The 27,469-nt window shown below is 52.8% G+C and overlaps 12 protein-coding genes across 12 annotated transcripts; 6 read left to right on the top strand and 6 right to left on the bottom strand.

The window, feature by feature from the left end:
- Nucleotides 1–173: 173 nt before the first annotated feature.
- On the top strand, nt 174–1,728 carry P168DRAFT_323356 (uncharacterized protein). The gene is made up of 2 exons (XM_024840680.1): nt 174–313; nt 447–1,728. Exons 1-2 carry the CDS (start codon nt 278–280, stop codon nt 1,356–1,358), a joined length of 948 nt encoding a protein of 315 aa, XP_024696772.1. The 5' UTR covers nt 174–277; the 3' UTR covers nt 1,359–1,728.
- On the bottom strand, nt 1,519–2,332 carry P168DRAFT_228317 (dolichyl-phosphate beta-D-mannosyltransferase; the record flags this gene model as incomplete). Its single annotated transcript, XM_024833125.1, has 2 exons — nt 1,519–2,152; nt 2,232–2,332. The coding sequence occupies 2 exons, from the start codon at nt 2,330–2,332 to the stop codon at nt 1,519–1,521; spliced, it is 735 nt and encodes a 244-aa protein (XP_024696771.1).
- A 306-nt stretch (nt 2,333–2,638) lies between these two features.
- P168DRAFT_286326 (uncharacterized protein) lies at nt 2,639–3,479 on the bottom strand. Its single transcript, XM_024836323.1, has 2 exons — nt 3,205–3,479; nt 2,639–3,135 (listed from the first exon to the last, which is right to left on the bottom strand). Exons 1-2 carry the CDS (start codon nt 3,389–3,391, stop codon nt 2,849–2,851), a joined length of 474 nt encoding a protein of 157 aa, XP_024696770.1. The 5' UTR covers nt 3,392–3,479; the 3' UTR covers nt 2,639–2,848.
- Nucleotides 3,480–4,364: 885 nt separating this feature from the next.
- Nucleotides 4,365–6,380, bottom strand: P168DRAFT_228513 (uncharacterized protein; the record flags this gene model as incomplete). Its single annotated transcript, XM_024833136.1, has 1 exon — nt 4,365–6,380. The coding sequence occupies one exon, from the start codon at nt 6,378–6,380 to the stop codon at nt 4,365–4,367; it is 2,016 nt and encodes a 671-aa protein (XP_024696769.1).
- A 3,934-nt stretch (nt 6,381–10,314) lies between these two features.
- Nucleotides 10,315–12,880, top strand: P168DRAFT_286324 (SWAP/Surp domain-containing protein). The gene has a single exon (XM_024836322.1). The coding sequence runs from the start codon at nt 10,359–10,361 to the stop codon at nt 12,795–12,797; it is 2,439 nt and encodes an 812-aa protein (XP_024696768.1). The 5' UTR covers nt 10,315–10,358; the 3' UTR covers nt 12,798–12,880.
- A 237-nt stretch (nt 12,881–13,117) lies between these two features.
- P168DRAFT_286323 (nuclear transport factor 2 family protein) lies at nt 13,118–14,414 on the top strand. Its single transcript, XM_024836321.1, has 6 exons — nt 13,118–13,180; nt 13,334–13,351; nt 13,491–13,555; nt 13,666–13,737; nt 13,806–13,907; nt 13,995–14,414. The coding sequence occupies exons 1-6, from the start codon at nt 13,174–13,176 to the stop codon at nt 14,109–14,111; spliced, it is 381 nt and encodes a 126-aa protein (XP_024696767.1). The 5' UTR covers nt 13,118–13,173; the 3' UTR covers nt 14,112–14,414.
- Nucleotides 14,415–14,684: 270 nt separating this feature from the next.
- On the bottom strand, nt 14,685–15,838 carry P168DRAFT_300925 (PQ-loop repeat-containing protein; the record flags this gene model as incomplete). Its single annotated transcript, XM_024838484.1, has 3 exons — nt 14,685–15,371; nt 15,462–15,719; nt 15,771–15,838. 3 exons carry the CDS (start codon nt 15,836–15,838, stop codon nt 14,768–14,770), a joined length of 930 nt encoding a protein of 309 aa, XP_024696766.1. The 3' UTR covers nt 14,685–14,767.
- A 1,069-nt stretch (nt 15,839–16,907) lies between these two features.
- Nucleotides 16,908–18,958, top strand: ish1 (double-strand break repair enhancer MSC1; the record flags this gene model as incomplete). The annotated part of the gene is made up of 5 exons (XM_024834742.1): nt 16,908–16,992; nt 17,053–17,103; nt 17,159–17,306; nt 17,373–18,152; nt 18,205–18,958. 5 exons carry the CDS (start codon nt 16,908–16,910, stop codon nt 18,671–18,673), a joined length of 1,533 nt encoding a protein of 510 aa, XP_024696765.1. The 3' UTR covers nt 18,674–18,958.
- Nucleotides 18,931–20,181, bottom strand: P168DRAFT_286321 (cytochrome b5-like heme/steroid binding domain-containing protein). The gene is made up of 4 exons (XM_024836320.1): nt 20,087–20,181; nt 19,880–19,933; nt 19,698–19,835; nt 18,931–19,545 (listed from the first exon to the last, which is right to left on the bottom strand). The coding sequence occupies exons 2-4, from the start codon at nt 19,931–19,933 to the stop codon at nt 19,315–19,317; spliced, it is 423 nt and encodes a 140-aa protein (XP_024696764.1). The 5' UTR covers nt 20,087–20,181; the 3' UTR covers nt 18,931–19,314.
- A 918-nt stretch (nt 20,182–21,099) lies between these two features.
- Nucleotides 21,100–23,357, top strand: P168DRAFT_10274 (uncharacterized protein). The gene is made up of 3 exons (XM_024832520.1): nt 21,100–21,338; nt 21,404–21,459; nt 21,517–23,357. Exons 1-3 carry the CDS (start codon nt 21,300–21,302, stop codon nt 23,063–23,065), a joined length of 1,644 nt encoding a protein of 547 aa, XP_024696763.1. The 5' UTR covers nt 21,100–21,299; the 3' UTR covers nt 23,066–23,357.
- Nucleotides 23,358–23,694: 337 nt separating this feature from the next.
- On the bottom strand, nt 23,695–24,050 carry P168DRAFT_314288 (translation machinery-associated protein 7; the record flags this gene model as incomplete). The annotated part of the gene is made up of 3 exons (XM_024839765.1): nt 23,695–23,792; nt 23,863–23,952; nt 24,029–24,050. 3 exons carry the CDS (start codon nt 24,048–24,050, stop codon nt 23,695–23,697), a joined length of 210 nt encoding a protein of 69 aa, XP_024696762.1.
- A 540-nt stretch (nt 24,051–24,590) lies between these two features.
- P168DRAFT_228791 (putative serine/threonine protein kinase (Prp4)) lies at nt 24,591–27,045 on the top strand (the record flags this gene model as incomplete). Its single annotated transcript, XM_024833153.1, has 3 exons — nt 24,591–25,288; nt 25,344–25,558; nt 25,616–27,045. The coding sequence occupies 3 exons, from the start codon at nt 24,591–24,593 to the stop codon at nt 27,043–27,045; spliced, it is 2,343 nt and encodes a 780-aa protein (XP_024696761.1).
- Nucleotides 27,046–27,469: the final 424 nt, after the last annotated feature.

Raw genomic sequence — 27,469 nt, 5'->3', positions numbered from 1 at the left:
TTAATACTGTTTTTGTCTGTCTATCCAATTGTCCTTAGCCTTTTTGCACCATTAAAGGTAGTAGGGAAGACAGACAGCTTGAGGCCATATCGAAGGTCCCCACTCTGGGTGGGCCTCGCACATCTGCAGCGATGGGAAGCGGACAACAACGTCATTTCTTTCCCCTCCTCTCCGCCTGTTCTCAAAATCTCCTCTCTACCCAAGTCCCCGCACTTTCCTTCAGAGTCGCTCTCCTTCAAACCATTATTTGACAACAACATACTACAGAACTGCAACCATGGCCAAATCCCATCCTGGAACTCTGCATGAATATGTACGTCCCTTCACTTGAGCCAACACCTATCCCACCTACCAAGATACTACTTAACCAAGTGCCTTCATTGAAAGAAGAGCAAGAAAGAGAAACAAAAACATACACTGAAAGAAAGAAAACTAACAAACAACAGGCCCCCCGTCTAACCGCCTTCGAATTCACCTCCCAAACCACCAACGACAAGCCCAACGCCCTCCTCTTCGTCGGCGGCCTAACCGACGGCCTCCTCACAGTGCCCTACGTCGAGAAACTTGCCCAAGCCCTCGAACCCACCTCCTGGACCATCTACAACGTGCTCCTCACCTCCTCCTACCACGGCTGGGGCGTCGGCAGCCTCGACCAAGACATCACCGAGATCGCACAATGCGTGGACTTCGTGCGCGGACGCCTGCCCACCAACAGCAAGATCGTCCTAATGGGCCACTCAACCGGTAGCCAAGACGTGCTGCACTACCTGTACAAGGAGAACCCGCTGCCCGCCAGCGGGGGTGATGAGCGCCGCGAGCGGCCGGCGCTAGACGGCGCGATCATGCAGGCGCCCATGTCAGACCGGGAGATGCTGATTGCGTCGACCAAGGAGAGCCACGAGACCCGCGCGGCGCTGAGCCAGCTGGTTCATTTCGCGAGAACGCGCTCCACGACTGAGATTATGCCGCTGAATTTGACGGCTGCTGTGGGTATGCCGGCTGATACGCCGATTAATGCTTACCGGTTTTGGTCGCTGGCTAGTCCTGAGAGTCCCGAGAAGCCGGCGGAGGATGATTTGTTTAGTTCGGATTTGACGGACCAGAGGTTGAAGGAGACGTTTGGGGTTGTTGGGGAGAGGGGCTTGCTGCGTGGGAGGCTTATGGCGCTGTATTCTGGGAAGGATGAGTATGGGGTGTCTGGGCTGGATATGGAGGGGATGTTGCGGCGGTGGAAGGAGGCCACGGCTGGGAAGTGGGATGAGGGTAGTGGGATTATCCCTGGGGCGACTCACAATGTCCAAGATGAGGGGCAGGAGTGGCTCGCTGAGCGGGTGACGGGGTATTTGGGGAGAGTTTGATCTGATCTGAAACAGTGCAGGTAGAGGCTTCATGGATTAAAGTAATGTACAAAGTAGATGGGGAAATAGCTCAACAACCTTGACACGGGTATAGTATATGGGCCAGTTATCGGGGGGAGGGCGAACATGCAACAAGACCAAAGAGAAGAAGAAAGGCAAATCAAACACGCAACCACAGATTAAACACCCCCTTCAGATACTCGACAATCTCCGACCCGCCCAACTTACTCTCCCCATACAAGCGATCCACAAACGTAATCGGACACTCAGCGACCTTGAACCCCATCGCCTTAGCGCGCACCATCATCTCCATCTGGAAGCTATACCCCTTGCTCTGCGTACTAGAGATAACCTTCTCCAACACACTCTTCTTATACAACCGGAAGCTGCCCGTCACATCCGACACACCAGGCATAAGCACCACATCCGAGATGAGGTTCGCACCGCGCGACGTCAGCTTGCGGAACAGGTCCCAGCCGTACACGCCGCCCTTGACGTCGCCGCGGCTAGCGTAGCGCGTGCCGCTGACAATGTCCGCATCGGTCTGGCGCTGGATGTCGATCATGATCGGGATGAACTTGGGGTGGTGGCTGAAGTCGGCGTCCATGATGATCACGTAGTTGCCGGTCGCGTACTTCAGGCCGTGCACGTAGGCTGTGCCTAGGCCGAGCTTGCCCTCGCGCGGCTTCAGGTTGATGTGCTTCTCGCCCCAGAGTTGTTGCAGCTGTTTGGCGACTTCGAGGGTGCCGTCGGGGGAGCCGTCGTCGACGATCACGATTTCCCAGTCTAGGTTGCTATTTCATTTGTTAGCTTCCATTACAGGATATATATATATATATATATATTTTTATGTGTATGGAAAGAGGGTAGTACTTCTCGCGAAAGGTGCGCTCCAGCAGCCAGCACATAACAGGGAGGTTCTGGCGCTCATTGTAGGTGGGCAGAATGACCGAGTAGCGGTTGCGGGGGGCCATGGTGAGTGTGTCTGAATGCTCAATTGGGACTATATAGAGAGACGAGTCAATTGCCCAGGAGAAGAGCGTGATTGCAATGGATAGGTGGATAGATGGAAGAGGATGAGGGAGGGATGCTCCTGAACGGAGTCTTGGCATGGAGTCCGTAACGTGTTGTCCTGACTAAGCCGCAACTGGTTTAGCTTGCTTTGAGCTTGCATATGGAGTATATGGATAGCTTCTTTTACATTTTCAATTCATGTGCTGAGGAATAACTTTATTTTCAGAAGACTAACATGGTATACATAGGAATAACACAAGTCAGACCAGTGAACAAGTCAAACCAAATCAAATAAAACAATCCAACCAACCACAATCTATAACCCATCATCGACCATCCATAATCATCAGAGCAGAATAGAATCCATACACAATGCACACAGGAAAGTACCAAATCGAAACGAACCCATAAAACACCAATACAGCAAATCCTACCCAACCTCAACTCCCAAGATTTCCAAAATCAATATCCCAAAATCACGTCTCCTTATCAGTACTCCCCTTCGCCGCAAACCCCTCCCTCACCTTACTATCGGCCCCAATCTGGTTATAAGGCGAATCGGCCCGGTTCGCCACGTCCTCATTATGCTTCTTCACGTCGTCAGGCGCATCGTCGTTGACTTTGCCCTCGCCGTTCACGACGGGGCTCTGTTTCCCGCCTGTGATGATCGGGTTGGCTTTGTTGGAGGTGTCCTGCACGTCGCCTTGAGATTCTCCGCTCTCTGAGGGCTGGTTGTTGGACTTGGTGTTTGGGGGTGGTGGGCCTGTTTGGTTTTTTTATGAGCATGCTTGCTTTATTTCGTGGGTTATTCTGAAAAAGGAGGAGGCCATACCGGGATGCTCGATGTTCTTAGTAGAAGGCGTATTCTGCGGCTTATCTTTATCGCTCTCTGCGCTGCCGTAGGAGCCATGCGAGTATGTCCTCTTCGAGTTTAGAGGGGCCACCAAGGCGGGTTTTGTGAGAGGCGTGAAGACCGACTTGGTCGCTCTCAGAGGGAAGAATCGAGTTATGGAGCTCATGGTTGTTTCGAGGATTTGCCGGAGATTCAACTTTTCAAAAGTGAGAAGGGGGAAATATTGACTATTATACAGTGAAATAAGGTACTGTAGTAATAATGTTTCAGGTCAAATAAAAATGTGGAAGGGAAGTGTTGTAAATCATACAGGATAATATGGGATTCCATCATTTATAGCATTCGCCCCGTGGGCCATGCTATCAGTGCCAGCCCTTATGACGTCGTTCTACTGTCATACCTCAGGCTCCGACCCAGTTTCCCTTTGTAGCTCACCCCCGGTCTCTCTTCCTCAACTTAATCTGCAGAGGTAATTACACACGGTGGAGAAAGAATTGTTTAGATTGAAATAGAAAAAAAAAAGTGTTGAATGATTAGATTCGCCTCTTCTAAATGAAGTAAATGGACGACCATACTAAATCAACAATTGTAAAAAACCACGAATGGTCAATCCAAAATACAAAACACCGATGGCTGTTGTCCCAAGGTAATAGTGATAATAATGATAATAATGTCAATCAAATAACGATGGTCTTGTCTGGCCAGATGTCGCCGTTCTTGCACCCAATCCTTCCTGGAAAAACGCCATAACTGCTATCAAACGAAACCATGCCAAACAGGACTCGGAAGATGGTATGTGAGACAAATCACATAGTGGGGCAAATCAGCCGAGTCACTGCAAATATAGAAAGCAAATCAGGGGGGAAATAGAAAATAGAAAATAGAAAATAGAAAATAGAAAATAGAAAACGAAGAAAATGCATGCCACTCAATGCAGGAGCATCAGAAGATCCGTCGCACCCAAAAAGAATAGCCCGTAGAATCCCACGCAAGATAATCAATCAATCAGTAAATCATTCGTATGCACATGAGTAGTTCTTCCACCAGGAAAACGCCAACGCCTTGGCTCCATGAGGCTGTCCCATGGAATGCTCTTGTATGTTCTCTTTTCCTTTCGTGACCGTGTGGGGAGTTCCGGCCTAGTCGGTCAACGACGCGCAATAACACACGCTTTCATATTGTGCCATGGCGGTGTACGTCTGCGTAGAGCTTCCAATACCCCCAACCGTCGTCGTCGGGGTGGGTTCAAGCTCCTTGATCTTGATCGTCGTATCAGAGACCGCTGACAGAGAGCCGTTGTCCATCACCTGCATCTGCTCACAGTACGGAGACGGTGCCTCGGGGTAGTCCCGCTTTTCCGACATCTTGATGCGTCGAGGATAGTAGGGCACCGAGACATCCCGCCTCGATTTGCCGGAGTCGGAGACGGGTGTGGCCTCGGCGCCGCTGGCCAGCGACATCGTGGAGCCCTGCTGGGCGTCCCGGGAAGTTTCGTTCAGGTAGAGGAAGAACTCCATCATCGTGCTATTCCACCAACAGAACCATGGCCGATCTCCAGCTTCGGACGCCTGTCTACGCTGGACAGTATTGACCATAACATCCCTTTCAGAGACTGACCGCTTCGTGGCCACATCAGTGGAGAATGTATCCTGCGGCAGAATCACCAACTTATCAAACAAGCCGAAGAAAGTCAGGGCGGGTCCCAGGCTAAGATCGCTGCCGTCCATCATCAGGCGAAGAGACTGCGTGGAAGGAGCGAATAACGGTGCCTGGGCACCGTAAGTGAACGACGGAGAAAACACTTCGTTCTCAAAGCTAATCGAGCGGTCGGTATCCGTGCCCTCGACGGAAATGGGGATCTTGCCCGACTCCATGCATCGCCAGGCCGGTCGGTAGTCAGACTCGACGACGCAGAATTTCGATTGATTGTTGTTCACCGCCGGGATCACGAACTGCCCGGTGGGCGCCGATTTCAGGTTCGCGGGGATCGTCGATATCGGCGTAGCGTCCATCTTGGGCGTCGTAGTCACGGTGACAATGTTCGGTCCATCATCCTTCTCGTTTTCTTCCTCTGCCGCCTTTTTCGCCCCCAAGACGCCCCCGATAACGCCTCCAATGCACGCCCCGACCAGCATGATTACTCCCACCAGGATCAATGTCCACACAGGAAGCCCGCAGCACGCTTTCTTCTTACCCTTGCTCTTCAGTTTCTCTTCAAAAGCCATTACGCCGGTCGCCGGAGGACGATCCGATGACTGGCTCTGGCGTTGGCTCTCCGTCTGCAACGCCGCCGTTTCGGTCACCAAGGTTCTCGAGGATACCTCGGACACCGGAATCGCCGTAGGGCCGTTGGTGCTGTTCTCATCTGGAACGACGCCCGCGTCGTTCGTGGAATCAACTTGCCCTTCGATCTTCGGTGCTGCGACATCCGGGTAGCGTGAGTAGGGCGGTAGTTGTTCGAGGTGGCCATCGGGCCCCACAAGGTCCCCTACATCGTCGTCGGCGCGACCGGACGGCCGCTGATAGGTCTGGATGTGACCGGGGAATCCAAGCGGGATGACCGGCGGGGTTTCGATGCCCTCCTCGGGAACCACGTTTTGCGGGTACATGGCGTAAGGGTGCTGGGGTGCGTTCGCGTCTCCCAACGGTCGATCTGGCGGCCGGATGGTCGACGTTGTCGTGACGCTGGGCGATCGGCTGACACCCACCTGAGGGTACATGGCGTAGGGATGACTGGGGCCGGTCGCCCCCGTGTAGGGACTCAAGGCCCGGGGAGGCATCGAGAAGCGAGACGAGGTACTCTGACTCCGTTGCGTCATGGACGGGGCGGTATTGGTGGAGGCGATGGAGTTGCGGTTGGTCACATCGTACCCCTTCTGGGGGAGGCTCGATCGGGTGGCATCTTCATCGGAGAGTCGAGCGTCATCCCCAAACGGGTTCTCTGTCGTTTCCGCATCGGTCGGCACGGTGCCATACGGTTTCCCTTGCTGGCGTAGCGACCCTCGGAGCGTGTTGGACGAGGCGATCGAGGAGATGGACGGGCTTCGGGCTTCCGGCGTCAGGGTGGACTGTTCGGAATCGATCGGTTCCAGCGAGTATTCATCCGAGAAGACGTTGGGGTTTGAGGAGCGACCTGAGCCGGAGCGACGATGCATCGAGTCGGTTTCGGGGGTGGAAGGATGCGATTGCGATGGAGAGCCAGAGGAAAAAGAAGATAAGGAACGAGAATGGTTGGATGAGTGACGCCCCGACATGGCGGTGGGACAGCCCTTTCCGGGCCTCTTTCTTGTTCCTTGCTCAATCAATCCGGGTAGAGCGGTCGGGGGATCAGTCACCTGGGTCGACTGAAATCCTTAGGCACACAGCGAAGAGAGGGGGTGTGTGGAAGGGGAGGACGAGGAAACGCTGGAATGAAGGTCAAGTCTCCCAAGAAGAAAAGCGAGAGAAGAGATTAAGGAGCGAAGATCAAACCCGACGAGGGTTCAAACTGATGAACAATCCGTAGGGGGGATAAGATGGGGAGAAGGAGATGAGACTGAAGAGAAGGAGAGGAGAATCATAAGATGGGGGAAAGAAGGATGAGTGAATTTGAGAGGTCAGGACTGGCTGGAGAGAGAGAAGTTGAGAGCCTGAGAGGGAGAGACAGCCGTCCGTATGGGTCAGGTAAGGTCAGCGGTTGTGGTATTTGGTATTGGTAATGACAGTTGAGTATCAATATTCCCGCTGGTCGTTGTCACCTGAGTGACCATTAACGCAGGAGCCAATTAGTGATACCAAAGGGTTGGCCTGACAGTATCATGATTAGGTATCAAATACAGTGACGGAACATAACCAGTCATGTAACAACAGGGTATGTCGTACCAAGGAAGTAAGCCAGTAAGCTGCTGCGCCTCGCCACCCATGGACGAACCCAGTTAATGGCGATTACTACCTGATACAGAGTCGTATATTTTGTTGGTATGTAGAAAGGCAAGTGTACTCTCTCCTCTTTCGTAGTATTCGTCTCTTTGCCAACCTCCACTCCCTTGCGTTCATGAAACAATGGGATGCCGGACTACACACCCTCGGCTGCACAGACTGAGAACCACGCGAAAGTGCTGAAACGCCGCGGCCAGCAGTACCTATGAGAGTTCGATCATGATGCCACCTTCGTCAGAACAACATTCTTGGCGTCAAAGTCGGTGGATTTCCATTAGATTGTTGTATCTATCCATCCGTATGGGGGTTAATTCTCAGTGGAATTGAATGATAGGATGGGGTGCTATACATGGACTCCGTCACCCGATCGAACTATAAACAAGGGCTGTTATCAACGTTCAACACTATATGCATGACACTGATTTCATTACTCTTGTTGGTCCAATCTAATTTATTATATGGTACTATGGTGTATTTCCACCAGTTGACCGAGTATACAAGATTTATTTGATTGGATTCCAGAGAACGTATACTCTGTATACTAACTGCAAGTAATTAACCCAGATCCAAACAATACCTACTATACTAGCCTAGTACCAACTGCCCCATAACAAGGAGAAGAAGGCAAAGAGAAAAAACTAGTGGCCAACTAACTGTTCGAATTATTTCCCGCGCTTAACCTAGACCGGTGAATTCCATTCGAACTCCGGGCCCCTCCCAAACCAAAGGTCCTGGATGTGAACAATAGCATTAACCGGGTAAATTACCAGATAGGAAATCTCATCAGACCGGATCCGGACAGGCAGACAGCTTGGAGTCATTCGACTGGAAGATCAGGGTGGTAATGATAGGCAAGAACAGAAAGTATCGTTCGTACTCCTACTACGACGATGAAGTATAGTAGAGGTTGGTGGGTACTCTCAGCAAATACTACTGATCTACCTGCAATGCAGCTCAGGTCATGGATGCATTCGACCATTGGCAAGACTCCCGAGATGGGCTTGTTTGCCAGTGTGATTGGTATATCTGTCTGATTTTTTTTGCCTTCCATTTTATCTTTTCTTTTTTTAAAAAGAAAGCTGAAAAGAAGACTACGAATATTATTCCCCGGAATCGGGCTGACCACCTTGCAGAGATATGGATTGCCAAGGAAATAGACTGTCCAAAGTACAGCACAAAAGATAGAAATGGAAGATAAATCTGATAACTAAAATAGAAGAAAACTTCAAAAAATAAAATGAATAAGAAAAACCCAAATTGACATTGAAAAGACTAGAATCAATATCTTAATCATAAAGTAGATCAAGGTACCTGACAGGGGTCAGGATAGCTTGGTGTTCCTTCATCAATCCAGCCTAAAAAGAACCACCAACAAACTAGACACAACAATCCCTATGTAATCAGTAATAAACCTGAACTGATACCAACAGGCAAACATCAGACGAAACAGTTCGTCCCGTCGGAATAGTTCAACATTGGTACCGAAGATGGGGTCGTGCTGGGCTCCTTTCAAGGACTAGTCCCCGTTCGGTTCTAGACACTCCAGGATCGTCACAATTCAGGTTTTGTTCGCCGCAGCGGTGGGGGGGCCAGTACTGGAAATCCGATCTCCACTCGTCTCAAATCATGCCTGATGTTGTTTCTCCAATGAGGATATACCGTCCGATCTGATCGGCCCTGTCGAACCATCGCAATGGATCCGGTCTCTCGTGGATCACGGCAAGAGACAATCGGATTGTGTGCACGGAGGATTTGATAGATATTGAAACCTTCCGTTCAAAGTGTGGTGATGCGCTTTTCAAGCGCCACTTGATAACCCTTGGATCGTCAAAGTCCGATCGGACTCCAGAGGACGATGGGAATGTTCATGCAGGACACGCAATTCTGGTCAATGATTCGGCGATAGTTGACCCCACTGTGCTGGCATTGCAGGTCTCGACGCGATGAGGGAGATCTACCCTAATCCTTGGGTTTCAATACTGATAACGGGGTTGTATCGCGTCTGCACCATTCAAAGTACCGAGTACTTCCAATTTGAATAAATCGTGCAACAAGCCCATGGATGTACGAGATTTTCCGTGTAGTGTTTTTCTTACTTCGATGCTGTGCCAAAGTTATCCCTCTACTCCACTCCGGACGGTTGGTCGAACCAACAAATACCATATCCATGCCTAGAAACCCCTTCTCTGGCGATACCCAGGAGTCTCCCTTATCCCTCGATATCTCTGCGAATGACTTAAACAGATAAGACAATGCCGATTCAAGCGTATGCCTTGTCAGAGCTCTATCTGCTTGTTCAGCGATCTTCAAACTTGGCCAAGTGCCGACGGAATAATGCCCCATACCGACGGAGTGCCGCCTGACTCACTCCGATGCGTTGACAGTCCGAGTGAGGAGTAGTCTTATCACCTGTCTGTGAAATTTTCATCTGATGACCGGCTCTCCTAAGGATCATGACCTATTCCTTCAAGGGCTTGACATCCCACGGCTATTGGCACTGATGATAGTCATTGCGAGACATAACCCACTGGAACTAGGCTGCTCAGACATAGTATACCGTAAAACACAATCCGCGTGTGCTAGTACAAGCGCGCCCAGCAGTGACTAGGAGAATCATTGCATCAGATGGAAACATGGTTTCGTCTGTTTTGGATGTCCCAGTCTTTCTGCGGGCTGGTTCTCCATGTCTTTTGAGGGGAAGGTCCAACTCTTAGCGGCAGTCAATACTTGCTTTGCGGAACAACTCTTGGAATATCTTAGGCAGTTTAGAGTGTTGTACCTGACAACGGTTTTGAGCTGTAGAGACTAGGAATTATTCGTTGCACCAATCATAAAATCATTCAAGGCAATTACCCCAGTAAGGCCGACCTTCTGGGTTTATGTTGCCTTGCCGTTGAGCCATAGATTGACCGTTCGTATCTTGTGATAGAAAGCGTATACGGCATTACGTCAATTTTCCATGAACAACTTCCAGTCGTTCTAGCATTATACGCCCGAATGAACCAAATGGTAGGGAGTAAAAACGTAGAGAAATGTGTTATTGAGGACAAAGACCGTCGTCGTATACAGACCGAACTCCGGGTTGTTGCCTGAGGCCACATGATCTTCCATGCTCCGACCTCTCGCTTTCCCGCACCTCCGCCAAATCATCCAGATGCTCAACGGCTCTCCCATCCTCCAAGGCAACCTATCGCTGCAGGAGCAGCTCCCTCGCCATGCCCGACGACCAGAAACCGAAAGCCTTCCCCGACATCTCCGCGAAGCTATCCGCAATCCCTAAAAAATCCTTCTTCGAACGCCAGAAAGCCGAAGCCGAAGCCAAGCGCGCCCGCGAACAAGCTGAAACCGCCGCCGTCTACGAAGACTTCGTCAAATCGTTCGAAGATGACACTACAGGGCAGGATCAGGGCATGCCGGATGCCAGGGGGATGAAGTTTGGGGGTAGACCGGCAGGCTTTGGAGGTGGTCCCCCGAGACGGCATTTCACCAGCTCTGGTCCGCGCATGAGCGGCCCTGGCAGCCTAGGGCCTCCTCCGCCGTCGTTGGCCCGCAAGCGCACCCATGAAGGGTTCCAGCCGTTGTCTCGAAATCAACATTCTACTCATGGCGTACTAGGTCTAGATAATCTTGGTACGGTTTCGCCGCAGGCCGCTTCGGCGTTTCGCGCTACGGATGATGATGAAGATACGACCGCTGTCGATACGAAGGAGGCAGAACGGGCTGCGGCCAAACCGACCCTATATCTTGCCTCATTACCTCCAGGGACTTCTCCGTCCGTGATCAAGACTTTGATTCCGCCTGTCCTGTCCGTCGATAATGTGAAGATCCTCCGTCCCCAGAACCAACCGTCGACCGACCGAAAATCGGTATCCGCCATTGTGACCCTCGCCAACGAGTCTGCAGCTTCGGATATTGACAGCACTGTCAGTGGGCTCCAGAACCGATACCTAGGATGGGGATTCTACTTGTCAATTTCGAGGCATCTTTCTTCTGCCGCGATCAGCTCGGCGATGCCGGTCACTGTTGGCCTGTCATCCACAAGCTCGCTGCCTTTTGGTGCTAAGAATATTGTACCTGAAGTCGGGGGCCGACTGAATCGTGCTCCGCCCCCTGGCTTGCATCGTGGCGGATTTGCGCCCCCGAGCTCATACGGTCCAGGTTACGGTCGGAACACCCCTGCGACGCAGGTCGAAGTCAAAACACCGTCGGACATCAAGCAACTGAGGTTGATTCACAAAACACTGGAGAATCTGTTAAACTATGGTCCGGAATTTGAAGCCCTCCTCATGAGTCGGCCGGAGGTGCAGGGGGAGGAGAAGTGGGCGTGGATCTGGGACGCAAGAAGCCCAGGCGGCGTGTACTACCGTTGGAAGTTATGGGAAGTGCTCACCAACGCCGCGGGGCGAAGATCCGGCAGAGGGAAACCTCGGGATCCCGCACTGATATTCGAGGGTGGACCCAGCTGGACCCCGCCAGAATCGAATATCAAGTTCGAGTACACTACCCGTCTGGACGAGTTCGTATCAGACGAGGACTACGACTCTTCGGACGAAGATATCTCGGATGGCGAAGACGACAGAAAGCAGCAGGGTGGAGCGGCAGCAGAAGCAATGGCTACCGGAAACGAAGGACTGGGGTACATGAATCCTCTCCAGAAAGCCAAGCTCGCTCATCTTCTCGCTCGACTGCCAACCACCCACGCCAAACTCCGGAAGGGTGATGTCGCACGGGTCACTGCGTTTGCAATCGGACATGCAGGAGCAGGCGCCGACGAAGTCGTAGAGATGATCGTCTCTGATATCCTGGACCCGTTTGTTTACACCGGGGCCAATCCTGACCGCGAAGTGGAGAAGGGGCTTGCCCGGCGCGAGCAGGCTTCAAACGACAACCCGACAGAGGAAGGCCGTGCAGCCTTGAAGCCCCTTGACACATCATCGTGCAAATTGATTGGTCTTTATCTCATCTCCGATATACTTTCATCCTCTGCCACCAGCGGCGTGCGCCACGCCTGGCGGTACAGACAGCTGTTCGAATCCGCGCTCAAAGCCCACCGGGTATTCGAGCACCTCGGGAGGCTCGAGAAAGAATTCAGCTGGGGTCGTCTCAAGGCCGAGAAATGGAAGCGCAGCGTCGGGTCTCTCCTGCACATGTGGGAAGGGTGGTGTGTCTTCCCGCAGTCGAGTCAAGAGCACTTTTTCCAGGTCTTCGACAAGCCTCCGCTCACGGAAGAAGAAGAACAGGAGGAGCGGGAGAAGGCCGAAGCGGAACGGGTTTCCGCGGCGGCTTTCAAAGCCAAGAATCGTTGGAAGGCCGTGGAAGAGGATGCGGCGTCCAAGTTCGAGCCGAGCGCAGAATCGCATCGTTCTCGCATGGATATAGACCAGCCTGAAATGGTCCCTGCAGGCGAGGAGGGCTGGGATGGTGGGCCCATGAGCGATATCGACGGGGAGCCTATGGAGGATAGCGATCTGGAGCCTCTGGATGGCGACCCCATGGAGTATGAAAGCTCTGATGAACAACCGCAGCAGCAACCTCCGCAGCCAGAAAAGCAACCGGAGCAGTCGGAACCACCCGCGCAGTCGGACTCACGACCGCCAGGCCGCAAACCGCGACCCAGGGCAGAGGATATGTTTGCGGATTCGGACTCCGATTGACGGATCGAGTGATGGATGTGGATGTGGGGGGTTACCGTTGGGCTACAGCATAGCGACAGTAGGAAATATATGATACCATTTTACGACGATTACTATTAGTCCACAAGCTACCACTGTACTCCGTAGTATTAGTATAGATGGGTGCCTTAACTAGAATGGTGCCAAACCGGCCTCAGGCAAGCGGCAGGGCGGGATAGGCAAAGGGCCGCCCTCCGCCCCACAGAATCTGAAAGCCTTTCGGGGATGTTTTGATATCGCCCCTCCTGTTCTCCTTCTCTCCTTCTCTTCCCCAGAACTATCACCACATCCCTCGAAATACCTTCTTATCCCCTCCTATACCCAGTCTATCTGTTCTTTGCGAACATCCACCATCAAAATGTCTAGTAAGTTACTCCCCTTCCCACGATAGTCTCCTGCAGCCTGTACCCGGCTACCCCTCCTTGGACCGGGCGCGCATCCGGAATCAAACAACGAGAGACAGCGAGCGCTTTTCAAGAACCCATAACTGACCGTGTCTTTTTCTCTGCAACAACTAGACTTCTCCGAGATTGCCCGTACGTGATTTGATCCCTCCCCTCGCAGATACCGGTCGTACGCGCGACACCGCATAGCGACTCCATGACCCCTCTCTCTGTTCCAAATAGCCTCGCGGTCGGCCTGTCCACCATACTAACCTGTGTCTGTCACAAACAGAGCAGTTCGTCACGTTTTACTACCAGACGTTTGACAACAACCGCGAAAACCTCGCTGGTCTCTACGTATGTCCCTGGACTCCCTCTCCTATATGTCTACGCCATGGCGCATAGCATAGCGCGACGGTACATAGCGAATATGGTTGACTAACGTTTGCTTTTTGTTCGTCTTATAGCGCGACCACTCGATGCTCACCTTCGAGACCTCCTCCGTCCAGGGTACTGCTGCTATCATCGAGAAGCTGTCGGTTCGTTTCCCCTTCATAATAAAAATAAAGAAACGGAATGGAATAAATGCTGATTGCGCCCGCGGCAGTCTCTCCCCTTCCAAAAAGTCCAGCACCAGGTCTCGACCTTTGACGCGCAGCCCTCGAACGCCGAGGGTGGTATTCTGGTCCTGGTGACCGGTGCTCTCCTGGTATGCCCACCCCATCTCTCCTCATGAAGAGAATCTACTCTGGAGGAGCCTACTGTCAAACAGCCACGGTACTAACCGATCATGCAGGTCGACGAGGAACAGAAGCCCATGAACTACGGCCAGAGCTTCCAGCTGCTCCCCGACGGCGCGGGCAGCTACTTCGTCTTCAACGACGTCTTCCGTCTGATCTACTCCGCCGCATAAATGTGGAAACCTTAGGACATGGAGGTATTGGACTGGACTCCGCGGCGAGTTGTCCGGAGCAGTCAATCGATTCTCCCGGGTTTAGCAAGCAGGTGGGATAGTTTGGCAATATGACTGATTGGGAGCGATCTATGCGTGTGATGTAATGAAGATAATGAATACCAGGTGGGGGGGGGGACATGGGGAGAAATTACCGGATCACTTTTCGTTTCCGTAGTGTACGGCTTCGCTTCCCTCCCTCTTTGAAATTTCCGCTTGAGTTTGTTTTCCCAGTTGAATGAACATCTAGATCCAGATCTATCCCATCTGATGCATTTATGTATCTTTACTAACACACCCCTCTTTACCCGTTTCCATCCATAACCATGACCGGATCCTTTTTGTCCCCTTTGCTCTCTTTATATCACTGACAGGATGACTGAGGCCTAGTAGCATACCGCACTGCAGCACCTCATCTCATTCCTTGCATCTAACGACTAACACTACCATGAAACAAACAGGTTCTAACCAGCAGATGAGTAACACATGCTCATCACGCTAAACATGAAAAGAAAAGGTAGGCATACACATTCCAGTACATATATCATATATACGCTCTCAGAAACCATTGGAGAGACTATTCCAGCTCTTCCAAAACAGCAATACGCTTGGCAGAATCACCGATCGCGCAATAGCGGCGTCTCTTCGGACGGCTGCTCCTCCTCCTCAACGCCATCACCAACATCATCATCATCATCCTCCTCGGCTTCGACATCCTGCGTCGTGTCCTTTCCACCGTGGTGCGCATGGCCCTTGTTCGGACCGAGGTATTCGAAGAATATGCCCAGCACCAGCAGCGTGCCCTGCAGACAAGCCGTCACGATCAGCACGCCCCACGTGCTCCAGCCCTTGGTGCCCAGTCTGGCAGCGAGGCTGCCGGCCCAGACGAGACTGCCGGGTGTTTGGATGCACATCATGGGGATGCTGAGGCTGCCGACGCAGCGGAGTCGCAGGGTGGTCCAGATCTGGGGGAAGTACTGGATCGAGGCGAGGACGGCGGCTTGGATGCCGCAGAAGTTGGACCAGGACTGGAGGGCGGAGGGCTGCTTCAGACCGACGGCGAGTGTGGTGATCAGCATGGCGGCTGCGTGCAGGATGCAGATGGCGCAGACGACCAGGGCGGTGCGGTAGGTGGGGCCCCGGCTGGGCTTGGGGTATCCTGGGGTGACTTGCGCGGGTTCGGGGTATTCTCTGGGGAAGTAAAAGGTGAAGAGGAAGAGACTGCATGTGAGACAGGTTGTTAGATCCTGGATCGTGTAATTGGTTGTGTGGTGGATGGCAGGGATTATAGAGGCGGAGGGTGAGACTTACATGGTGAAGAAGCAGAGACACTGGGTTGCCACCTGGAAGATCCCCAGGAGGCCTGCGAAACAGGAGAATCCGCTGACATTCGAGCAGCAGGCCATATCCTGTAGGCTTTGTTCCTGGGACACCACGTTGGCCACGGCCGCCGAGCCGGACGTGGTGCCCAGCAGGACAAAGTACGGGGAGATTCCGAAGGAGCTTTTGAGGGTGATGATGCGGTGGTGTTGGGGGATGTAGGAGAAGAGGATCCCGAAGATGATCAAGCTGGATGGAGATTAGCGCTGTAGGACGACAGACGGGCGAGGGCGTCCATACATGGAGAGAATGAAGTTTTTATATCCTGGCGACACTAGATGACTGCATTGTGCAACAAGGGTATCCATCTTGTTTGAGAAGGGGGGAGTCTCTGCCCCAGGCACAGACAAGCCAGACACCACGGATTGCAATCAAGGACTGTTCACCTAGGAACGGGGTCAAGAGGACTTTATAGCTGCCAGATTCCTGCTGGGCTGCTGACCAAGTAGGACATCCAACAGGCCAAAGAAAGCGAAACAAAAAAGAATTCTTGTGACAGGAGAGCGGGTATGGAGAGAGGCGCTGTGGAATGTATGCTGGTTGCTGGAGCTGTGCAAACACATCAACATGCAAGTCGAGACTCCTGTAGACCATCAACTATCTACCTTTGTTCACACCACTCATCTCACTCTCCTTGCTGATTTTGACATCGGGCTGCAATGAGCGAGAAGGGGAAGGGGGAGGAGATGGTTGGCGACTGGCATGGAGATGATGATGATGATGATGGAGCACGACAGGTCAGTCGGCGATAAGATGCCTAAGATAGCAGTCCGTAAGGCACCTCAGGCGTCTCCGCATCCACAAAAGAGGCAAACCCACATGATCGACCTAGCTTTTTTGGGTCTAGTGTATTGATGTACACGCTAACCATACCTGGTTAGATCGGCATATCTGCCCAAAGGGTACTGACTGTTATGCTCTATGTTATGATCGCACTATTTGACACCTGCATCTTGAGGTGTCGCTGTATCTATGGTTGGATCTCCAAGGTTTGAATCCAAATTCTCCCCAAGGATGATTTAAATCCCGTTGATTGGAAGCATGGGAACTCTATTCCCCAGTGGAATTACGTGACGAGCCGGCAGACAAGCAATGGCACTGAGCAAGGCCTGGTCTGGTCGATGACGCCAGTGATGGCCGGCCAGCAAGCGGCCACTACGTCACTCGGTGATCATTACTACTACTTTATACCCTGCATTCCTTGTTCCATCAACATCAGACCTCCACCACGCTATAAATCATCCTCTTGACTTCGAACAAGGTTTTCTGGTGGTCAAGATTCAAAATTGACTTATCAACACTTGCTCTAATAATTGGAATTTCGACAGCAAAACATTCGCCTGGGAAGGGACAACAGAAGACCTCCCACATATCAAAATGAAGCTGCACTTGGGCTCGTACTTCGTGCTGGCTCTGGCTGCCACTGAGGCGGTTGGGGCTTCGAGCTGGTTTAGTAAGGCTGGTAAGTGCTCGACATCGTCCATTTGGACTGGGACACAGACTGATGAGGATTCTATTCTAGTGTACAATCGATGGCATGAGACGGAGCTGGAACGATGGCTCTCAGACCACGGTCAGCTCATCCTCAGAATATTCCATTCATCTGGGAAAAGCTAACAAGGCATCAGACATTCCACACCCGTCGCCTGCAAACCGCAGGGACCTGGAGAGCTTGGTGAAAACGAACTGGGAAGACAAGGTGCAGAAGCCCCTTACGCAGGTGACCGATCACACCGCCGACCAGATCCACAGCGTGAGAGATTGGATCTTTGATTCGTGAGTGGCCTCACAGAACCACAGAACCACAGTACCTTGTGGTACAATATTCTGACACTCGAACAGCTGGACCGACTCCCAGATCAAGTCGTTCCTGGATCGTCATGGCGTTCCCTGCCCGCAGCCGCGCAAACGCGACGTTCTCCTCAAGACCGCCCGTGAGAACTACGAGGGCATCGGGAAGAAGCTCGGAGAGGCAACCTACTACCCCGGCAACTGGCTCTACGAGCATTGGTCCGATTCGGACTTGAAACTGTGGCTGGACGAGCGCGGATGGCCAGTGCCTCAGCCCACCACCCGCGACAAGCTGATCGCGGCCGTGCGTCGCAACGCCCGTCTCGCCAGTGTCCAGGCGCGTACCATCGCGGCCGCCGCGTCCGCCTCGGCGGAAGCAGCTCAAGCCTCCCTCAGTGAAGCCCTGATCAACGCGTGGTCCGACACCGACCTGAAGAAGTTCCTCGACGAGCATGGAGTCAGGGTTCCCCAGGGCTCCATGCGCAATGAGCTCATCGCTCTGGCCAGGAAGCACCGCGCTTCCCTGCTGAGCCAGGCTTCGACAGCCTCTGTCACCGCCACCGATTTCATCGGTGCGGCTACCACCAGGGCCGGCAACGAATTCGCTCGCGCAACCGAGGATGCCGAGATGAAATATGAGGATGCATTCGATGCTGCGACAGCGGCGTGGTCTGACTCCCGCCTCAAGGCCTTCCTAGATGCCCGCGGCGTGCCCGTGCCGCAGACCAACAAGCGCGATGAGCTGCTCTCCCTGGTGAGACTGTACAAGCACAAGGCCGCGACTGGCTGGAGTGCCTGGACCTTTGACACCTGGGACACGGAGAACCTGAAGTACGCCCCCCCTCTTTAGACTCATGAACCCTATCAATCTAACCCATCACAGGAAATACCTCTCCTCTATCAACTCCAAGGTCTCCCACCGCGCAGACATCACCCGCGACGAACTCGTCAAGCTCGCCCAAGACAGCTACAACAAAGCCTCCAAGGCCGGCAACACCCAGCTCGCATCGGTCACCTCCTACATGGCACAAGCCACCGATGCAGCCAAGGCCTCAACCTTCGACACTTGGTCGCAGTCCGACCTCAAAAAGTATCTCGACTCCTACGGCATCCCCGTCTACCAGGGCTCGACCGCCAACCAGCTGCGCGCGACCGCGCGCCAGAACTCGCAATTCTTCCAGTACGGCACGACGCACCCGCGCGGCATCATCTACGAGAAGCTGGAGGGCCTGACGCAGTGGGTTATGGATCAGCTGAAGATTGGCGCGTCGAGTGGCCGCGCGCAGGGCCAGGAGGCTGCCGAGAAGGTGAGGGATACGGCGGCTGAGGCGTCGGAGAAGCTTGAGTTGTAAATTGGGGTGATGTGATATGATATGATGTGAAGTTGAACTTACTTACGTTTACTTTTTGCTTTGTTGTTTTATTTCGGTTTCTTTGTTTTGTTTAATGGTTTGGGCTTCGGATGGGTTGTTGCCCTAGGCCTAGTATGTTGTTCTAGGGTGTATTATTAGTGGATGTTTATTTAAAAGGTATTTGCGAATGAATATGTATTTTCTAATCACTGGCGGGCATAATTCATTTGCTTTAGTTTAATGTAATTATTTGTGGATGTGTTATTTGCTTGTGGGTAGATGTCCAGTGTATGTCATCCTCTCAATATGTCAAATGCGATGTATTTACCCCGTATGTGCAATGGCACATGAAACAACGACCCAGTAGGTCTGAAAACCCTCAAGTAGCCCAGCAGGAAACAAGACAAGGCAAAGAAAAAGATAAAGCCAAATACAAGGCCTTCATAAATCACATCTCAGGAATAGCTCACACCTCATCCTTCATCCACCCCATACACAACCTAACGGTCCAACTATCCGTCTGCGAGCAGCCATCCACAAAACACTACCCTTCCTAGGTACCTACCCATCACACTGCAACATTCAACCATCACAACCCCATCCATCCATACACCACATCATCCATAAACAAAGGGAAAGCCTCACGACTTCGGCGCCTCCGCATCCCCCTCAGCAACCAACTTCCCCACAACAAGATACTTCTCCAAGAAGCGCTCCTCCCACCCCTGAAGGTTCTCCAGCTGATCGGCGTCGAGGTCCTTGAGGTCGTCGAGAGGTCCCTTCAGGTCCTCGGTGAGCATCTCCAGGTCGAAGCTCTGGTGGGCGAGACCGCGCGAGGCGTCCCGGCCGGCGAAGTTCTCGTATGGGCCACCCTTTCATAAATTTAGCTTTTCTCTTTTCATTTTCATTCATTTGGGTGTATTTTCCCTTTCCACTGAGACTGGTGGTGTTTGTGTATGTAACATATACATGAAGGTAGATCGTAGGTAGGTAGGTAGGTAGGTAGGTAGGAGGATAAACATACCGGTCCATAAAAGTTCCGACCAGGAGTCACGTCAAACACGCGCCCACGCACAGCCAGATACACGGGCTTATCATCCTGGCCGTTGAACTCGAGCAGAGTGGTCGGGGTGAAGACGCGGAAGACGACGGGAGGGGGCTCCTGGGGAGGGCGGCGGGGGTCTTGGGGCGGAGTTGGAGGTATACGGTGACGACGAAGAGGGAGAGAAGAACAAGGTTGATGGGGGTCGCGATAGACATTCTGTTGTTTTTCTGAGTTTAGAATAGGGTTTTCTTTTTGACTTCTGGGTTGGTCGGGTATAGAGGAGCTCTTACACCTCGGCACTGTCTAGATGATGAAGGTGTTAGTAACTAGTTTGGTTGGTTGTTGGAAGAAGATAGGGTTAAGCGTACCTGATGAAGACATGATAGTAGTTCACAAATCTCAAGGCACGGATTTCAGTGAAGTCCCACGATACAAGAGATATGCTGGATGATATCGATCAGATCGTCAACGGTTATCAAGGCGGGAACTGCGGAGTTCAGTTTGGCCAGTTGACGTGGTGAGTAAGCGGATGGCGATACGTCATGTGATATGATGGACACCTCATTGTCAAGGCAGGCTGTCGTGTCGGAGAACTAACGCTGATTGGCCTAGCCCGTTCTATATATACGCTCAGGCACTAAGGCCGGCCTGAAACAGTTCCACCGGATTTCCATTTTCTAGCGGCTTTCCTTCCTGGGAAATTCATTTAGCTCGAGGATTCCGTCGACACAATGGAAGGTTATCGGATCTCCATGTTCCTGACGATTCCTGGAAGGATCAGATATTGATTAACTTGATTGACTGGTCTTAAGTCAATCTACAGTCTTGAAACAAGTAACAGGACAACTCCTTTGATGAACCGGGTTCCTCGGTCCATCAGGATCAACCCACCGAACTAACTGACCCGCGTCGACCGGTTTGATTGCTAAATGAGCCTAATGCCCGACTAACTCGCCCCCATTGAAGGAATTGAAATTTGGATGAACAGATGCCCAGCACCCCAGCAGGACAATCAGGTTATTCGCTCATTTGAAACAGGGTCCTTCATCTTACTTCTGGCTGTGCCTCAGTGGCCCCTCCGGTGCCCGGGTGTCCGAGCTCTGCCCCCTCCACCCAGCTGGCCGACTTTATTTAGATGCTTCACGGCCCCATCGGTTCGCTCAATTCATTTATATGATTGATTTGTTCTCACGTCACTGGTTGTCATCTTCATTCCTTCATTTCTTCATTACTTTCCAAGACGGGTTGTTGGCTGTGCCAGGCTCTGTTCCTACCAGATCCTTGTTTTGATCCCCTCTTTTCACATTTCTTTTCTTTTACTCTTACTCTTACTTTTTACTTTTTCTTCTTCTTTTCTTTTCCCTTTGTCTGTCAGCCCACAGCCCTTTGTGCATCTACGCCCAATTACATGACATGCAGACCGGGTCGTTGCATGAATCGTATTTGACACGCTGACTATCCCATCCGTTCTCTTCTCCATTTGTCTTTCTCTTAAACCATCCCTTACCGCGCTCCCTTTCAATCTACGTGAGACTTTCGGTCGATCAATTAAGGTTACCTTACAGAATCGGAACTCTCATCATGTGGGGAAAGGTTTCGTTTCATCGTTCGCGGAAGCCGGTAAGGAGATCCCCGCGTTGGCAAAGATAGCCTTCGTTTACAGTAACCATATTGATATCTCTTAGTCTGCCGCCTCCGTCTCGAACACCAAAACCGATAAAGCTCTTCCCTCTATACCACCGTGAGCACGACCAGATGTCATCCAAGGTCAACCGAGTCGCTAACCCGATATCAGTAGCAACCATGCAAACACACCCTCTCCCCCACTCCGGCCCGTGCCAGAGCGTCGCGTCACGTCTTCCATCTACTCGCACGATATCACGGTGGAATCCCCTCGCCAGCGTTCCTTCAGTGTAAACCACCAATTGCCTCCCGCCCCAAAGACCGTCGGCTATCAAACATACGGAAGTGGCAGTACGGGCCGAGACGTCTCTCCTCCCGACTCGCCAGACTTTATTGGTCATGGGCCAGGCATGGACAATGGCCGGGTGTCCCCAATGGAGCACGACCCGAATCCGAATGGCGGGCAGGGGGGAAATAACTTCAACAGCAACCTGCCCGTCTTACGCAGACGCGCTCACACCTCCAATGCCGACGTTACTGCGCCGGGACGGCCCTCCCCTAACCCTTCGGCGAGAGCCCATGATACCAGATGGGACGCTTTCTCGGGGGAGCCGACAACCAGCGACGCCGGTCGACCCGGACAGGTGGATCCGCGCGATATGACAAATCAACTCGGCTCCAAACCATCAGGATCAGGCATCCTGGGCTGGGGCAAAGAGCATCTCCAGGCGAAGAGAAGACTGACCGAGACACGTAGCAAGATGGGGCGGGAGCCGTGGAAGGGAGCTAGCGGGCGATCGCCGATAGTCAACCCAATACAGGAGAAACCACTAGGAAGATCAGCATCATCACGTGTGCGCCCATCGCGAAGCAATGATCGCATGAGAGATCGCAGTACGCCCTCCCCAGGTCCTGATTTCGGGTACCTGGGCATGGTGCCGACCGTGGTCACGACCATCACCGGTGGCGAAGCCAACACCGCCGCCGCGGGAAAGCATCTGCCTAGCCGCGATCTTCAGCGGACGCGGGTGTCCGAGGAAGAGCCCACCCCGACTAGTGTGCATCATAGCCGTACCCCGCCCCGCGTTGACCTACCCGCCCCGGAGCCTGATCTGACCATCACCTTGGCGGCCCTGAAGCTGACCAACGACGCCAACGCCGGGGAACCCACCAGCCGATTCAGCGCCACCACATACGAACCCACCGAGGGCGGCACTTCCACTGCAACCGCGAGTCTGAGGAATAGCATCGACGCCGCTTCGCTCTCGACCGAGAACTTCGCAGCTTCGGTCATGTCCCGCAAACGCCCCGTCCCTAGCATTCATACCCCGGGCATGAAGCCCACCCGCAAGCCCACGCCGTCGCAGATCTCCGACGACGGGGCGTCGACCAGGGCGCCGTCGGTGTGTCCGCCCGAACAGCCCGTCGAGAACCGCGTGGAATTGCTGGAAGCCAGACAGAGCACGCTGGGACGGCGCAAGGCGAACATCGACACCATCATCCACGAGCTGACGCAGGTCATCCAGCCCAGCTCCATCGACTATGATATGGCGGCCCGGGAAGAAGTCAAAAAGACGGTCGCCAGTCTCAACGCCGAACTCGCCGAGATCAAGCGAGAGGAGCATGAGATTGGCCTGAAACTCCTGCGGTTGTGGAAGAAACGCGACGAACAGGATTTCTACGGCGGAGGCACCAGCCTGTGGGTCAAAAGAGTAACCAGCTGAACAGGATTCACTTGGGACATATTTGTTGGTCGTTTTGAGACTTTTTGTCATGCCATGTTTTCTTTTTCTTCACTCGTCCTTTTATTTTCTCTTGACATTCTTTGACATTCTTGTCTGTCTCTTTTGTCTCGTTTCTTTTTTCCCCTTTCCTTTCCTTCTCTTCTTCTCTTCTTCTCTTCTTTTTCTTTGCTCTGTTATTGGCGGGCCCATCAGCTTTTCATATACCCTGGAATATGACTCAAACAGATTTGCGACTACTCAAATTTAGCCTTCGTAGTAATAAACTCGTTCAGTCTGTATTATGAAACATAACACTGAACACACAGTCGATTCTGTTTATCATATAATGAAGTCCAAGGGAGCAGTACGGTACCGATAAAGATTCTGACAAGTCTCCAGACACAAGACCTTACCAAACCCATGACCCTCAATCTAAATCATCCCCACAATCCGAACGAATGCCTATACGCAATATAATCAAGAAAACAGATAACACTACTCTGTTGAAAAAGTATCAGGATAGATGTAGGTAAACCGGGACCCCTCTTCAAGGATCCACATGAATCATCGCTCGTATTGTGTATCATAAACTAAAAAAGAAACTCCGCGCATGATCTTCGGTTCCATGTTTATTTCTTGCCCGACTTCTTGATACCCTGGGAGCCCGTGTTCAGGGGACCCTTCTTGCCCTTGGCTGCGTCGGCCATGTCCTTCTTGGCCTTGGCGTCTAGTATAGCAAAATGCGTTAGTGTTTGTTGAAAGTTTTTGAGAGGGATAGTTAAGGAAGTGTGACGTACCGGCCTTCTGCTTCTCTCTGAAGGCGATCTCATCCTCGTCGAGGTCCTTGGAGGCCTTCTTGGGAGCCTTGAGGGGCTTGACCTTGCCGCCTGTATACATTGATTAGTTACATTATCCAGACTGGACGGCTGTGTTGGAGCGTAGTGGGGAAATAATGAGACGTACCTTCTCTGCCTTGACCGCCCATTGTGCAGGTTGTAGATTATAAACGGGGTATAGAGTGGGAAGAGGTGAAGTTGGGTGAGAGAGAAGAATCGGAATGAGAGAAAAAAAAACTGCTTATCATGCGGGGTGTGGCGCTAGTGCGAAATCTGCCCGGCCGGACAGGACGTGACTGAGCTAAACAAAGTTACCGCCTTGGGACTCACTTGTCTCTTCGTCTCGTCTTGACTTTCTCATTCTTGTCGTGTTTTATCAATCAACCTTTTTCTTCAACATTGTTATTCCTTTCCTTGCTACCGAATTGTCTCTGCTAGTACTTTCTTCAATCTACTAGAGTTGGGGGAGAGACCCAAAAACGGGTTAATCCTAGCAAGGCCCGTGGCAATCAGCCGGTTGGACTTTCTCACTACACCTGCCTACTATCTCCTCATCGGAACTCTCCTGGCTAACCGGAGTCATCCATCTTATCTAAAGTTGCCTCACAAGAACCTCCCGTGTTCCGAGGTGATTCTTGCCCCTGCTTGACTCATTCATCCATCTGTCTGCGCCCCCGTGAAGCTTCATCATGGCGTCGCGCAGGTCGAGATCTCCATCGAGCCCTTCCGAGGGTGAGATCATCGAATCAGGTTCGGAGACGAAGGCAACTACGTCGCAATTTCCTCTTAATGGCAGCAGCGTTGACCGTCCCACCAGAGTCAGTATCACTTCTCCGGCGCCCAGATCCAGATCTCCCGCCTCGGTGAGCAGGTCGCCGCGCCGTCGGCGGTCGAGAACCCGGTCCCGGTCGCGATCGCGCTCCCCCTATCGTGACTACAGAGGCTACAAGCGCCGCCGAGACGATGACTATGACGATCGGCGGCCCCCCAGACGCGCGGGCGGCCGCCACGACGACCACCGCTTCTATGATCGCGGCCATTCGCGCAGACAGCCGCCGAGATCCTATCACGACTACGACCGGGAAGAAGATCACGTTGGAGGACTCCGTTACAGTGACGACCATGATCGACGAAGAGAGAAGCGCGCTCGCACGGGCAGCCGCTCCCCCTACCGCGAAGTGCGGAAGCCGAAGCAGTACTCCGGTGATGAGTGGGATTCCCACAGGGGAGAGACCGTGGCTTCCCGGGATACCAGGAGAACATCCACTGAACAGTTAGTGAGCGAGCGAGGGAGCACTCCAATCGTCGCTCGAGAGTCTAAACAAGTTACTGAAACGAAAAAGAATCAGGTGCAGCATGCTTCAGGGAGTAGTCGTGTTGAAAATAGGTGAGTTTTTTGCCAAGGTTATTCAAATTTGGTCTTGGCTGACATATCTTGCTAGTGAAAATGGAGTACAGGGCCAATCGACGGAAGAGCAGCAGCCGGAGTCAATCGACGAAGCGGATCAGCTAGAGGCCCGTCGTAAACGACGGGAGGCCATCCGAGCTAAATACCGCAGTCAGGCGACGCCTTTGCGCTTACAGGCACTCAACATCGAGACCGATAGAGATTCTCAGTCACCTAGCACTGACATAAGTACGGCCAACGGTGCACAGGGTAGGCACATACGATCCTACACACTACGATATTGTACTAATGATTTCATCCTGACAGAGAGCCCAGCCGCCCAGACACCAAATGACAGCGCTGGGGAAATATTCGCGGATTTCAACATCGGCACTGATGCTGACCTCATGAACAACGGTGCGCCCGTGGACGGCGACAAAGATGAACCGTCTGCAGCAGACTACGACCCGACGGTGGATATGAAGGCTGAAAGGGAGAAACATGACCAGGATGTCCCGGCTGCCGCCTACGACGAGACGCAAGGTGCCAAGCAGGACATCCTGCTCCCGGATACACCGGCCCCGCCTAAGCCCAAAGCGAAAGACCCGTACGACATGTTCGCGGAAGATGATGATGATGACATGTTCGCCGAGGAGACGGAAGAGACCACGCATGCATCGGCAACCGCAGTGCCGCAGCCGCAAGAGCTGGATGTCAGCATGTTGGACAACTGGGATGATCCGGAAGGGTACTACAATGTGCGTCTCGGTGAGTTGATCAACGGACGGTACCATGTACAGCAGAACTTGGGCAAGGGTATGTTCTCATCTGTAGTGCGGGCGACGGACTCGAAAACGGGAGGGCTGGTCGCGATCAAGATCATCCGGCAAAACGACACGATGCGCAAGGCGGGGATGAAAGAGGTGGATATCCTGCAGCAGCTCCACGAGGCGGACCCGGGCGACAAGAAACACATCATCAAATTCGAGCGGATCTTCGACCACAAGGGCCACCTGTGCATGGTGTTTGAGAATCTGAGCATGAACCTGCGCGAGGTGCTGAAGAAGTTCGGGCGAGACGTCGGGCTGAACCTGCGGGCGATTCGGGCCTACGCGTCGCAGATCTTCCTGGGGCTGAGCCTCCTGCGCAAGTGCAACATCCTGCACGCGGACCTCAAGCCCGACAATCTCCTGGTCAACGAGCAACGGAATTTGCTCAAGGTGTGCGACCTGGGGTCCGCGTCGCCGACCACGGAGAACGAAATCACGCCGTACCTCGTCAGCCGGTTCTACCGGGCGCCGGAGATCATGCTCGGGATCCCCTACGACCACGCGATCGACGTGTGGTCGATCGGATGCACGCTGTTCGAGCTGTACACGGGCAAAATCCTGTTCACAGGGCGCAACAACAACCAAATGCTACGGTCGATCATGGAGTGCCGGGGCAAGTACCCACCCAAGCTCCTGCGGCGGGGGACACTGACCCCGATGCACTTTGACGAGATGCTCAACTTCCACAGCACCGAGGAAGACAAGATCACGGGACGATTGGTAACGCGCATAGTGGACTTCAAGAAGCCGACGCGCGACCTGAAGACGAGGCTACTGGGGAAGGGCACGCGGGGGATGACGGAGAGCGAGGTGAAAGAGCTGGGGCAGTTTGTGGACCTGCTAGACCGGTGTTTGAGCCTCAACCCGGAGAAGCGATGCACGGCGGCGGAGGCGCTGAAGCATCCGTTTATCGCACGAGGTCGGTAGTTATGATGATGAGGCTGTATATACGCGGGTGATGTCATGTTGGTGACATGATTTGCCTTGAAGATGCCTGGCCCAGTAGGACGGGGGGGGGTGGTGGGACGATAGGTTGCCACCGCCGTGGGGGCGGAGCTCGGAGATATGAGCAGTTGTGTTGCCACAGGATCATCATTATCTATTATTTATTATTTATTGATTGATCTTGTTCTAGATGGGCATCCATGTACATTTGTGGAGAGTAGCTCAGTCTATAGGTAGGAGGCATTACAGCACGGGTACCTACTAGGTAGGTAGGCAGGCGGCAAGCAGGCGGTAAATGGCAGATGGAAGTGCAGGTGGCAGACACTCCAGAGTTGCGTTGCCCTTTGCCCTGCCTTGTTCAGTTATACTTTGTATTGCCCCGGGTGTTCATCCCAACGGAGCCAGG

This window comes from Aspergillus campestris (genome assembly GCF_002847485.1).
Source record: "Aspergillus campestris IBT 28561 chromosome Unknown P168scaffold_1, whole genome shotgun sequence".
Lineage (NCBI taxonomy): Eukaryota > Fungi > Ascomycota > Eurotiomycetes > Eurotiales > Aspergillaceae > Aspergillus > Aspergillus campestris.
The sequence above is the reverse complement of the archived record's forward strand: the minus strand, read 5'-3'. Positions and strand labels throughout refer to the sequence as shown.

Coding starts and splice junctions, on each gene's coding strand:
- P168DRAFT_323356 (XM_024840680.1), top strand. CDS start 278: ATGGCCAAATCCCATCCTGGAACTCTGCATGAATAT. Junction 314..446: donor CTGGAACTCTGCATGAATAT/GTACGTCCCTTC, acceptor AACAAACAACAG/GCCCCCCGTCTAACCGCCTT.
- P168DRAFT_286326 (XM_024836323.1), bottom strand. CDS start 3,391: ATGAGCTCCATAACTCGATTCTTCCCTCTGAGAGCGACCAAGTCGGTC. Junction 3,136..3,204: donor TAAGAACATCGAGCATCCCG/GTATGGCCTCCT, acceptor AAAACCAAACAG/GCCCACCACCCCCAAACACC.
- P168DRAFT_286324 (XM_024836322.1), top strand. CDS start 10,359: ATGCCCGACGACCAGAAACCGAAAGCCTTCCCCGACATCTCCGCGAAG.
- P168DRAFT_286323 (XM_024836321.1), top strand. Junction 13,556..13,665: donor AAAACCTCGCTGGTCTCTAC/GTATGTCCCTGG, acceptor TTCGTCTTATAG/CGCGACCACTCGATGCTCAC. Junction 13,738..13,805: donor CTATCATCGAGAAGCTGTCG/GTTCGTTTCCCC, acceptor CGCCCGCGGCAG/TCTCTCCCCTTCCAAAAAGT.
- P168DRAFT_286321 (XM_024836320.1), bottom strand. CDS start 19,933: ATGTCTATCGCGACCCCCATCAACCTTGTTCTTCTCTCCCTCTTCGTC. Junction 19,836..19,879: donor TCTCCCTCTTCGTCGTCACC/GTATACCTCCAA, acceptor CGCCCTCCCCAG/GAGCCCCCTCCCGTCGTCTT. Junction 19,546..19,697: donor GTCGGAACTTTTATGGACCG/GTATGTTTATCC, acceptor AATTTATGAAAG/GGTGGCCCATACGAGAACTT.
- P168DRAFT_10274 (XM_024832520.1), top strand. CDS start 21,300: ATGTGGGGAAAGGTTTCGTTTCATCGTTCGCGGAAGCCG. Junction 21,339..21,403: donor TTCATCGTTCGCGGAAGCCG/GTAAGGAGATCC, acceptor GATATCTCTTAG/TCTGCCGCCTCCGTCTCGAA. Junction 21,460..21,516: donor GCTCTTCCCTCTATACCACC/GTGAGCACGACC, acceptor CGATATCAGTAG/CAACCATGCAAACACACCCT.